This window comes from Thermobia domestica, chromosome 10 (genome assembly GCF_964235325.1).
Source record: "Thermobia domestica chromosome 10, izTheDome1.hap1.1, whole genome shotgun sequence".
Taxonomy (NCBI): domain Eukaryota; kingdom Metazoa; phylum Arthropoda; class Insecta; order Zygentoma; family Lepismatidae; genus Thermobia; species Thermobia domestica.
The window spans coordinates 255,603,084-255,615,252 of record NC_137463.1 but is presented as its reverse complement, the minus strand read 5'-3'; the positions used below and the strand labels follow the sequence as shown (position 1 = coordinate 255,615,252).

Below are 12,169 nucleotides of genomic sequence, written 5' to 3'. Positions count from 1 at the left end.
TATTAGAAACAGTTCCAGTAACCATTTCAATACTTCTTTAAATGAATAATGGAAATGTTTCTAATAATACTTTTGTCTTATCTTCTGTGAAGTTTGATATGAAGCAGAATCAAGGTGGTGTGTTTATAGCTATCGTAACCATGCAGTGTTGTTTCTATAACAATGGAACTGAGGTGGTATGCAATGTAGATCAGAAATTACACAGCATTTATAACAACTACTTTTATTTTCCTTTAATCAAGTATACATTACAGAAAAATTAGAAATGCAGCACAGTAATACCAGAAAAGGAACTTTACAATAATGCAGTTATGAAAGTATATAAATCTTTTAATCAATGCAATGAAAATATACCACATACTTTTGATTTACATTTCTTTCTTAATATTTTTACACGTATTTTATAAAATGTGGATGTTACTAAATAACAGTTATTCCAAGTAACTGAACACGGAAGACACATATTGATGATGTGTCCAAATTAGAATTATTTTTCATCTTACACAGTTTCAGTGTACATCTGACACCATCTTCAGAGAGAGGAAATAAGATGGCAAATAACGGGTAAGGAAATTGAGAAGAACTCGAAGTATTCAATTTTGTAATCCATTCTTTTCCCATCCTATTTTTCTCTATCTGAAGATGCTGTCAGGTGTACAACCAGACTGTAAGATATAATTCTAATTTGGATACTAAGAATTGCCCCAATTACATAAACTAGAAGTTTTGAAGAATCAAGATTCACTTAATACAATACACATATATACACGGTGATTCAGAACTCGAATTCGCAGGAAAATGAACTTTGAATACCCTGGTCCTCGTAAAGTCCTTAAAACTACAAAGAAAAACGTTCTTCGCAGGACAATCCGCCTCCACCATATCCGTTACGTTTCAACACAAAACTATGAAATATTCAAATTTGAAAGTTTTACTCCCTTGAGCGGAATATGGTACATCAACTCTGTCAATCATAGTAGAGGAGTTAGTGTTCTAAAGTTCATTTCCTTACGACTTCGGTATGCATACAAGCAAGAAATATATTGATTCTAGTAAGGAGCATGTAAATGAATATCAAATGAAATTAAATGCTGATTCATTTCACATTCTAAATTCAAACTTGAAAATTAAGTGGCAAGTATTTGTGCTTAAACTGATTCACACAGAACAGGAATCAGAAGAAAACAAATATATATATGTATTATTCCATTAGACGCAGACTTACTGTTTTACTGATAATGAATATATTATAATACGATTTATGGCTGATTCGTTTTATTATTAATGAATTTAACACTAATGCTTTATTGTTGTAAGATCATATTGCACTTATTTTTAATTTATTTTCCACATTCCTAATACTGATACAATAAATCATTTTTCAACCAAAACTGCTAAGTTTTATCTTAGACAGAAAACCAAGAAGAAAAAAAAATGAGTACAACTTAACAAATATACAGAATTCTTTTGAAACTTGGTAACCGTTTGCATTAAAAATGTAAATAATATGAAAAAAATACAAAACATGTTACAAGACTGCTTTTTTAAATGGAAAATTTTGTAACTACCATGTAGTTCTTTAGGGTCAATACCTACATCATAATAAATGTGTTTCTTCCTACGCTTGATAAATAATACGGAAACATGCATAAAATAAAGCTTAGAAGATTGAACTGAATTAGTGTTTCGCTATGTTAACTGAATTTTCCTTATCATTTTATTATTACTTATTTTTCAAAAAGCTTTTTGGAGTTGGTAGTGCGTATTTCTAATGTCATTTAATCTCTCAATTTTTTTTTCTTTCTTTCTAAAGTGTACCGTATATAACGGAGTACTGAAAAGTTTTCAGAATAGTTTTGCAGCTCGTGAAGTTTAAGCTAGAATGATTAAACACCACCAAGCAATTCCTCGTACATCCTTTGAGAGTCAGTGCCCTAAGCGGCTTTGTCCTAGGAAGTCGCATTTAGTTTTTAAGCGTATCTTCCCCCAGTTATGCGCTGAGTAACAGCGAAATTGAAGGTGACGAAATTTATGAAACTAGGTAAAGCTAGAAAATCTGCTTCAGAAACTCATGAAATGTTGAAGTCAACATTTGGAAAAGATGCTTTAGGCCATGGTCAAACGTAAGAGCATGTTAAAAGTGACAGAACATCGGTTGAAAATAATGTCCGTTCAGGATACCCGTCAATCGGCATAGGATTTTGTACCACGAAGAGAACATGGGAGGATTACTGTAAAGGCTGTGTAGAGACTTGCTGTAAAGACTGTGAAAAAAATTATACTACTAACTTTCCATCGGATTTACCCAACTCTGCACCGTGTAACATTTTCTTCTTCTTCAGAATGGAAATCAACTTCAAGGGCCGAGGATTTAACAGTATACAACACTCAAGCGAAACTGCCATCACGAAACACACGAGTGGAAATATATGCAAAAATTAAACGTGATCTTCTAGCACAAAGTCGCTTAAGCATTGACCACCAAGTGATGCACGAGGAGCCATCTGCCGGAATTTTACTGTACAGACACTGTGGAAACTGAGTACCCCATCATACACATGACATTATTTAACATGATAAACGCAAACAAAAATTTACATTAAATGCCCACACAGACTGGATTACAAACGACACAATTTCACGACGAATATTTTCGTTAGAAGTAATTATTATTATTTTACATTTTCTGAAATTATTTTCTTGGTACAATATGCATTATTTGCATCTAACAATAATACGAAAGTATTTGCTAAGCAGTAATAAGACTTGTAAGAAAAGGCATAAGGACAAATAAAATACTTAAATACAAGGGACAATAATTAGAACCATCGTTAGCGTAACGTTTCGTAACACATAATATAAACGTTACAATACGAAAGAATATCTACTGATTCATGTTCTATCATAGGTTCGCTACATGTTTCCGTACCTATCTCTTTTTAAGAGTTAATGGCATTTGATTTTCGCGACGTCACGCCTGTGGTTTTCATTCCTTAATAGTATTCGATTTCTCCTAGAACCTTTCCTTATTTTTATAAGTTTAAAATAAAATGAGGAGACAAAATGTATAACAAAGAAATTGGAGCAGCTCCTGCAAGTATCTACATTTTAAGGAGTAAAAATTTTGTTAGTGCACCAAGGATCAGAACAGGAATCGTCAGGCTGACGTCCTGGATTCAATCTTACGTCCAATAGCATATTTTCAACTCTAAAATTAGAACAAAGTATAGTTTGAACTCAGTAAAGGTTATAGTAAATGGTTATGTAATTCAGTGAGATTTTGAATAAAGAAATATTATGACCACTAGCAATGTATTTGTAATCAATAAAAGCTATTCTTTTCGACGTACGACACATCATACTACCACATAATCGGAATTTAATGGCATCATATGTTTTTTCTTAAGACGGACACCTTCCCAAGATACGGTTCTTGACTTTGACACATTTATATTAGAATTGCAGAAACCCATTAAAAACTGCTTTCATAAATATATTTTTAGTAGTTTAAACTTAGTGTCACATGACATCAGGGTTGAATTCAGGGGGTAGCCCGGGGGGGAATCTCCCCCCCGAAGAAAATCCTTTCCCCCCCGGAGAAACAAAAAATTTCAGTCACAAAATGTAGAAATTACTTCACCCAATTATTTGCTTTCTTTCTGTGCACGTGCAGACGAAATCCGATCTCTCAATATACATATAAATGACGCAGACCCATTCTATATAAATATTAAACATGTAACATCTAAGATAGAATACTAAATAGTCAATAAAACTTGTATTTCTTAACGCTATGACCGAGTTTGGCAGAACATGAAATTGTTAACTATTGAAGAAAGGTTTGTATTTTAGTAGGTACTATACTCTCGCCCGATATTATATATTAGTAGGTAGCACTAGCACAGATTGAGATAGGAAAGGAAAGATAGGGAAGATCTTTCGATCATTCCATATGATCTCTGATTCAGCAGACTTCAGTTCTTGAAAATGTACAGTTCTTGCATTATTTGAAATAGGGCGCCTAAATCCCATTTCTCGCATCGGAAGTAACAGACGTAAATGTGTTTTACGATTGTTAAAGTAAACACACCTTTCTTTAATCAAAAATAATTCAGTTAAAGGGTGAGGTTCAGAGGGCGTTATTTAGAGGGATCAGGGAGGAAGTTATCCCTCCTGGGTTAGAGATTTATATAGATTTATCAATATAATAGTAGTATATAAGTGAAAGATTGCTATTGAAGGTGATGAAGATCCTGCTCAGTGCCGTGCCATGGGGGAGGGGCAAGCGGGGCGACGGCCCCGAGAGAGGAAGTAAGAGGTGCAAAATTCGGGAGGGAAAAAGAAAAGAAAAGAAAAGGTAAGAAAAACAGAGGAATGAAACACATGTGGATATGTGCACATATATAAAATGAAAGCACAAAAGTAATGAAAAGTGCTCAAAATCAAGGAAAAGCATGGTTTACTTTTTAAAATTTTCTCACCTTTCGCGGCTGGTCTGTCGACCTCACTCATATATACGGGGGTGCCGTCGTATACTCTCGCGCCAAGCGCTGATTTTCCACGACACGGCACTAATCTACTGAAGATTACGTAAACTAAACTATTGATGTGTATGCAGTGAAGAAACCAAGGCTAATATGCTTGATTTAGAATCAGTAGTTTGAGAAAGAATGATAACTTTTTGTTAAGATATTCCTATGTATGTTTGTTTTAGGACAAAAAATATTTGAGTTAATTTAAATCTTTTTAAAAACTTCTACATTAGTAACAAACAGTAACTACTGAATATAGGAAATAATAACAAAAATAGATACTGTAAATAGCAGTTAAAGTTCAGTGTAAAATATTTTGCCAGTCTTTATTTAATGTTTTAGATAAAATTAAACGATTGTTTTTTTTTTAATTATAATCTCACATTGAATATTTATCAGCAATTAGTCTCAATATTAGGTAAGATGTGGATGTGAATGGAATTGTTAAATATTCTGTTTTCTTGCAAAAATACAGAAAAACAACTCTCCCCCCCGAGGAGTTCACATTCCCCCCCGGGTGAAAATGTCTGAATTCAACACTGCATGACATCCTTCCCAATTAAAAAAAATACTTAGAAATAAAAATGGCAGACAACGATTTACCTTTCTTTCACGCAATATTGTTTAACTTTTGTTTTAAACCCATTTCGGTAACACTAAATCCTTTTCATTAGCAAATCCAAGTTACATTCTTATAAAGGAACCGAACCCATACAAACTTTTGCGACTGGGTACACGGATTCCTTTTCCAAAGCGGTTTTATATATATCGGGTGTAAGGAAAAGGTAGTACAGGCAGACAGACTTGATTCTACAGCTAAAACGATACGAAAATGTCTTTATAAAGTTGTCCTTTAAGGCCCCCTTTTGGAAGGGAGAGACCGGTAAACTTTGGTCGATATGGCAATATCGCACGGGTTGTCCGTAACAACACTTGACAGCAGCGACTTTGGAATGGTGTTTATCGTGGAGTAGAGGAAAGTGCCGTACTTCAAACGAAGGTACCTAACTTCAAAGCTCTTTGTCATTTTTCTTTTTCTTCTTCTTTTTTTTAAATAAAAGTATGGAATATGGGATGCAGCAAAAGGTCTGAAATGTGGCGGGAAAATGTGAAGAGATGAAAACGTACATTTAAAATGTCAAATTGAATAAATGTCGTACAAAAAGAAGCTTTCTGTGCCCAGATCATGACAAAACATGCCGTTTCAAATCTAGCCATTTTGTTGTTAAAATAAAAAAACTGATTTAAAAAAACCTTAGATAACGAAGAAGTTTAAACTAAACAAAACTATCACGTGTTTCTACAGAGTACTGCAAGGTGTTACCTCATAGTCCAAATTTTACCCGTCTGTCACTTCAAAAGGGAACCTCGGAGGACAAAATATCGTAAGACATTTTCGTTTCATTTCAGCTGTAGAGTCAGATTCTGTCCAAGCTGTGCGATCTTTTCCTTACACTCGATATGTAACCTTTTTCTATTCCGAACAAAAAATCTGTATAAAATTTACATAGAACCAACCATGTTTTTTAAAAGTTTAGTTCCTACTTCGGTGGCCATAGGACCATGCAGGCAAAACATCTAGTAGTACAGGAATGTATGCTTCATTGCAAATGCTTTGCTAGTGGATATAATATTGTTTGACTGAAAATCACATGGATTAAGAAACATTTTCTTATGCTCGATCCCTATTACGATTATGTTAGAAAACACTGCCCCACATGCAACACAAAATCATACCGAAACAGAAACATATATGTTGTCATTATCGATTATCTTATAATACGTAGGAGGCCCTGCAAAATTCAAATTTACTGGTATGCAGATCCACTCTTGCGTGAAAGACAAATGATATGCACAGTAGTGACTGTCATAGCCAACTGTTTTCATTTTCTTACATAGAAGGAAAATGTGCGACTCTTCGTCTAACAAAATTTTTTTTATATTATAAAAGTTTAAACCATCTTCATGAATTTCGAACGCTACCATGCAACACTTGAACACAAATCCGTTGTATATGCACCAAGCTACTGACCGACAAAGTTTCAACAACGAAGGAGGTAAACACATTGAAAACAATGGAAAATTCTGATCTTGTGAAAGGTATATCTTTGCTCCAGGTCCAATTTCTTGTTGAATATGAAAACCGTTTTTCTGAAAGAACTTATAACATATCTGCAATTGGTGTTTCAAACCTATAGTTTCTAGAACATTCTTTCGACAATAAGCAATACGGGCAGCAATCTTGGACGGTTGGTGTTTGGATTCATACCTCATACACCATGTGAAAACAAGTGGTCCTATATGTCGCATTAAACGTGGATAGTGAACCATATGATGATGCTTAGGTTTTAATGTATCCTGAAAAAAAGATTTGTATATCTCATGATGTTCTTCAATTAAGGTACAAAGTAATTCAGAAGTGTTTACGTGAATAACTTTTGATGTTAATATGACTGTTATTTCTCTTAGCAGAATATAAAATTTCCAAACGATATTTTCCTCGGGGATTAAGTCACCCATTATCAAACCAAAGTACCTTATGAGAAATAACATTTCAGCAGCAGACAAGTTTAATTTATTCTTTTCAAGATTTTCAGAAGATAAAGGTGCCGGCTTATTTACGTCATCTGACATGCTTGCAAAGGCCGAAATCCTACTGTTTAAAATATCCATTGTGAAAAGACGTGTTTCGTTGATGTACTTCAAAATATGCATCATATCATAGTTCCCCACCCCTTCCAAAAGATCATGCATCACGTCCACACTGTAATTTTTGGTAACATGAAAACTCGGCAACATGTTCCAAGTGCTATTCTCTTTTACTCCTGTCTGTGAAGCATCTCCGAGAATTACATGTAGTTCATAATTCTCAACGTCCCGCAAATTCCGGACGTTTTCTCTTGACTGCGCCTGTAAATCTGTTTTTGATGTAAGGCAAAACCTGCAAGGGTACTTAGCAGAAAATGACTCTGTAAAGCCAAGAACGGAATTCAATCCAAGATTGTCACCTGTAATAACACACAACTTAAAATAAATCTGTACTTCTAAACCATTATACATTACACATATACCTTCACATTCTAGGAAACGCAACTCTTCAATAAGAATTGAAAAGGTTGCTTTATTACCGAAAGTTTGAATGAAAGAGTAAGGCGAGAAATATGTTCTCTAGTTTCGCGAAAAACTCCGGTGGAATACATGCAATTGTATAATAAACTACCCCTATCTTTTTTGTACCAGCATGCCCACTTAAAGGATTGTTAATTTCATAATCGTCAAAGTAAAGAAATAAAGGTAATATCAAACGATCATCAGAAAACGTTACCTCGTTTCTCCAATGCAGTCCTTGCACACTACTGAAAAGTACTTCAGTCTCTTGTTCTGCACTGTTCTTGAAGTGGAGTAACGTTGACAGAACATTCGGTAACTCCAAAAATCGTTTAAGCATTTTTCGCATAGGCACAAACTTTCCAAGCACTTGTAATGTTTCCATCGAAACCTCGCCTTTCTTTCTCTTTTAAGATAATTTCTGTCCAATAACATAATCAATTGGTTTTATCAAACTGCCCATTGTCTCTAACATGCCAAATCGCCTATATTCGGTTTCCAAGCTATAAAATGGACTGGACATTATACTAAACATGTTCATTACTTCAGTTACTGTATTATCATCATGATTTCCTCGAAGCGTTTGTAAAATTTTCTCTCTTAGCAGTTGCATCACACTACCGCCCATAAACCCGTGTACCCAGTCGCAAAGGTTTTGTATATGAGTTCTGGTTAAGTTACATTGACTATACAGTTTAGTAATAAAAAGAAGGGCTTCCTCCTTTACAGCCTCACGGTAATCTTCAAGAGAAAGGCTTTCCACAGAAGTTTCAATTGGTATATCACCATTATCAGTCAACTGTCTCTCAACATTGATGTGACACACCTCATTTTGGTATCCTCGAAAAGGCTGGTTCCCATCACCACCCGTACTTGTTCTTTCGTGTTTCAGCAAGTGTTTGCGGAATGAATTGGCGTTATCAAATTCGCGTCCACACAATGATTCCCCACAACGAAAGGGGCTCATGGCACCTAATTTGTGACAAAATTTTAAATGAAGTAACAGAGACTGACTCGTTCTTAAGTCACTATGACAAACAAAACACTTAGGCATCTTCTTACAAACTAAAAAGAACGTATATACATGAAAAAACTATTTTACAAACTAAATGATTAACGGAAAACAACCTTTCCCGCCATTACACCTTTGATATTTCAGAGATAAGCGTGTTCACTGAAGGAAAATTCTTGTCGCAGTCATTTTCAATTTTGTACATATGTTTCTGCACAAATGTCCACACCTGTTCCGATTCCTTCGGATATTCTGCATCCAGTACTTGAAACGACTTGAATGTGCTATCGATTGCTTTCAGTGGAGTTTCAACTCTGTAGAGATTATCCTCAATACTCACGTAGAAGGCTTGAGGTTCATCTATTTTTGAAGCGACAACGACGGGCATGGGCTGCACACTACATCCAAAGCGCTGCATCTTTAGATGATGCCTTTCTAACTCTGTTTGAAGATCGGACGCTTCCTGTAAGTCATGTACACAGAATTATTATCACGTTACACACCTATTAACACGTTATCAAATTCCAAAAACTACAAATACACGTATAATTAAAATGAGCTTGTATTTTAAATACGAGGTGCACCAATAATATATATAGCAATCCAATTAAACTGGTACCAACTGTTTTCAGGCATTCTTCTTTACTAGAAATGTAATGTAATGAGGTCATAATTGACGCGAGTCACTTCTACGCGATATGAAATGTCTTGAAAACTAATATAGGTTAATATGACAGTATTTCGAATGTATTATTATACCCCTTGAGTTGTACATTTTTAATACCGTTCATTGTGTTTGTATTATCCGATGCAATTAAGAAAAGTTCTGGAAAAATTAAGTAAAGTTCCTTAGAGGAATCTACCTTTTAGTATAAGGTTTGAAAATAATCACAAAGAAAACAATCTGAATTATTGCACTTATAAACTTGACAGTAGTTACGTGAATAGATAACTGCGACATCAATAAAATTGTCCTAAGCTTACACTTAATGGTTTACATTTACAGTAATAAATATTTCAATTAAATGTGGCAAACTTGGAATCACATCCAGACATAAAGTAAGCACGGATATTTTAAAGATAAAATAAATTTAGATCCTGTACGTCAATGACCGCAATTCTTGACGTTACAAATCTCCAGGAAGAAGAAAGAAAAACCTCTGCGGAAATTTGAAAAGTAAGGATGCTACAATATCAATGAATTAGTTTTTAAAATAATGATCGCGAAAAGGTTGGTGCCGTTCCCCTACGTGCTGTTTAGTATTTTTATAAGATTGATATTACACACATATCATTACCTCGAGTATAAACACTTCTTACTTATTTATGCCATAAAATGAAGAAAGGAGTGCTATCATAGTTCCAATATTTGAAGGGTTGAATGAAGAACATTTTTAAAGACACTGGGAAAAAGCTGTTTTGAGCCAAGTAAACATTTTATCCATGACCATAAACATATTTAACCTCTACTTATGTTTCAGAAAGTTTACATAGCATTCACCGAAAGTTTTACAGCATTTTTACGTTTACTATTGTTATTGGAATATAGGGTTTCATCACGGGAACTTCATAAGGCATAAACCTACAGTGGAACCGAAAATACGAATAACATCCTAAAATCCCCTCCCCCTTCCTCCCGGGAAATCGAACGCAGTCGCCCAACAAAGGAGATAAGTGTACTAGCAACGAAGGAGTAACTTTTAGGTCGGCCTTAAGTTCGTCACGTTTGAGGGATGTCGTCCCTCGGAGAGCACACAATCCGAGAGAGGGGAAGCAAGAAAGGAATGGATGGGGAAGGAAGCGGTCTGGGACCTGTGTGTTAGGTACCATCCCGGCATTTTTAGCATCATTCACTGTGTTTATATTAAAAAAAAACTCACTCAACCCAGGAAAAAACACTCAGGATGATTGGCCTGAAAAAGCTGTTACACTTCTTTGATCGAGTGATCCCACCGGGAATCGAACCCAGAACCGCTCGCACCAAAGGCGAGGGCGTTAGCGACTAATAAATATTGTGTTTTCCTATTTTATGCATATTCCTTTCTATCTACACAACTTAGGTTCACGATATCTTCGTAAGATACAAATCGCGTCACATACACCGATACATGCTTTACTAATTGCATGAAGAAGAGTCATGTATATTGCAAAATATGGTTGATAGCTCACTCCACCAAGGGCGTGCTGTCCCGAGGGGGCCTTTTCTTAAACTTTTTTGTTTCCATGTACCACCAATATGATCCTCTTGATATGGTATGGTAATCATATCAATCGAGTGCACATCAAAGATGGAGCGGGTCAGTGGCTATGGATCACGTGGGGATAATTTTGAGTATACTTTAGTGGATCTTGGGTTACATTTACATGTTCCACTGTTACGTATGACTACCCTAACCCAACAATAACAACTGACTCATTGTAGTCCTCAATATAACACATTCCACTTTGATCCACTCTCGACATATTCGGTCAGTAGGTCGAAGTAGATCAGTAGATCATGGTGACACGTGGTGAGTCAGAGTGGATCGTGGTTTGATGAAAATGGTGTTTGCTTACACAATATTTTTGTTTGAGCATAGCAGTTTTTCCAGAAAAGATGATTTTTTTGTTTGTTTGTTTGTTCGATAAGGTTTCGTGCAATGTTCTCCATTCTCCAATCACTAATTAAATGTTAATGACATATTTCGTGGTAATCAAGTGTAGATATTAATACATTATATTACATAATGGTACATACTCTGACATGAAAAAGGAATCCTTGCTGTGCCTCGTATTTGGAAGGTTTCCATAATCCACCTCCGTCTTTCCTTTTGATACACGTGGTCACAGATGGGAAATATCTTCCAAGAAGTATTAATATTACGACTGTTCTGGCATCTGGAAAAGAATGAAATATCAAGAACATTTGTAGGTAATTAATTTACGCTTATACAGCGAGGTCCGGAAGTGGGCGTACCTCTTAATTGGTGTTTTCTGACGGTTTTTGGTTTTACCTACATTTGTTTGGTAACACTGCTTGGCATTGTCTGGAAACATTGCTATCCATTTGTTTTCTGCTTGGTAACAGTTATCAGATCAGTTCCTGGCCGCTGGATTGGAAGAGGTTGTGCATCCAGCTCTTTGCCAGGCCTCCAAGAAGTCCCGATCTGACGATATCAGACAATGCTCCCTGGGCTTTCATGAAGCAACACGTAAGAAACACTCGATATCACACAACGCAGGAATTACGAGCAGCTGTGGAACACGCCTTCATCCTCGTTGACTCCGGAGTATCTCCGCAAAACATCTGCCAGAACTTTGTGCAGAATTCAGTTGTGTTATGACATGGATGGTGATCATACCTTTGTTTACGACTCTTACGACTTTAAGGTAGCTGTGTACAGACATTCTACCATAACTAACACTATACTGTTGAAACTAAAGGGGGGTACGCCCACTTTTGGACCACTTTATACTAATTTATTTGAATGTAAGTGCTAACTTTCTGACTGCATTCATTCTCATACCTGCAGAGGTT

The 12,169-nt window shown here is 35.6% G+C and overlaps 1 protein-coding gene and 1 long non-coding RNA gene across 4 annotated transcripts in view; one reads left to right on the top strand and one right to left on the bottom strand.

Moving 5' to 3' along the window:
* Nucleotides 1-12,169, top strand: part of LOC145663166 (uncharacterized) — a 663,151-nt gene that overhangs the window by 120,462 nt on the left and 530,520 nt on the right. The window lies entirely within an intron of this gene.
* LOC145663163 (uncharacterized) lies at nt 990-11,608 on the bottom strand. Of its 3 annotated transcripts, none has more exons than XM_081729491.1 (2): nt 11,390-11,608; nt 990-9,115 (listed from the first exon to the last, which is right to left on the bottom strand). In XM_081729491.1, exon 2 carries the CDS (start codon nt 8,692-8,694, stop codon nt 8,050-8,052), a length of 645 nt encoding a protein of 214 aa, XP_081585617.1. In that variant the 5' UTR covers nt 8,695-9,115; nt 11,390-11,608; the 3' UTR covers nt 990-8,049. The 3 variants fall into 3 exon arrangements, with proteins under 3 accessions (XP_081585617.1, XP_081585618.1, XP_081585616.1); XM_081729492.1 differs by having other exon boundaries at nt 11,390-11,599; XM_081729490.1 differs by having other exon boundaries at nt 11,390-11,577.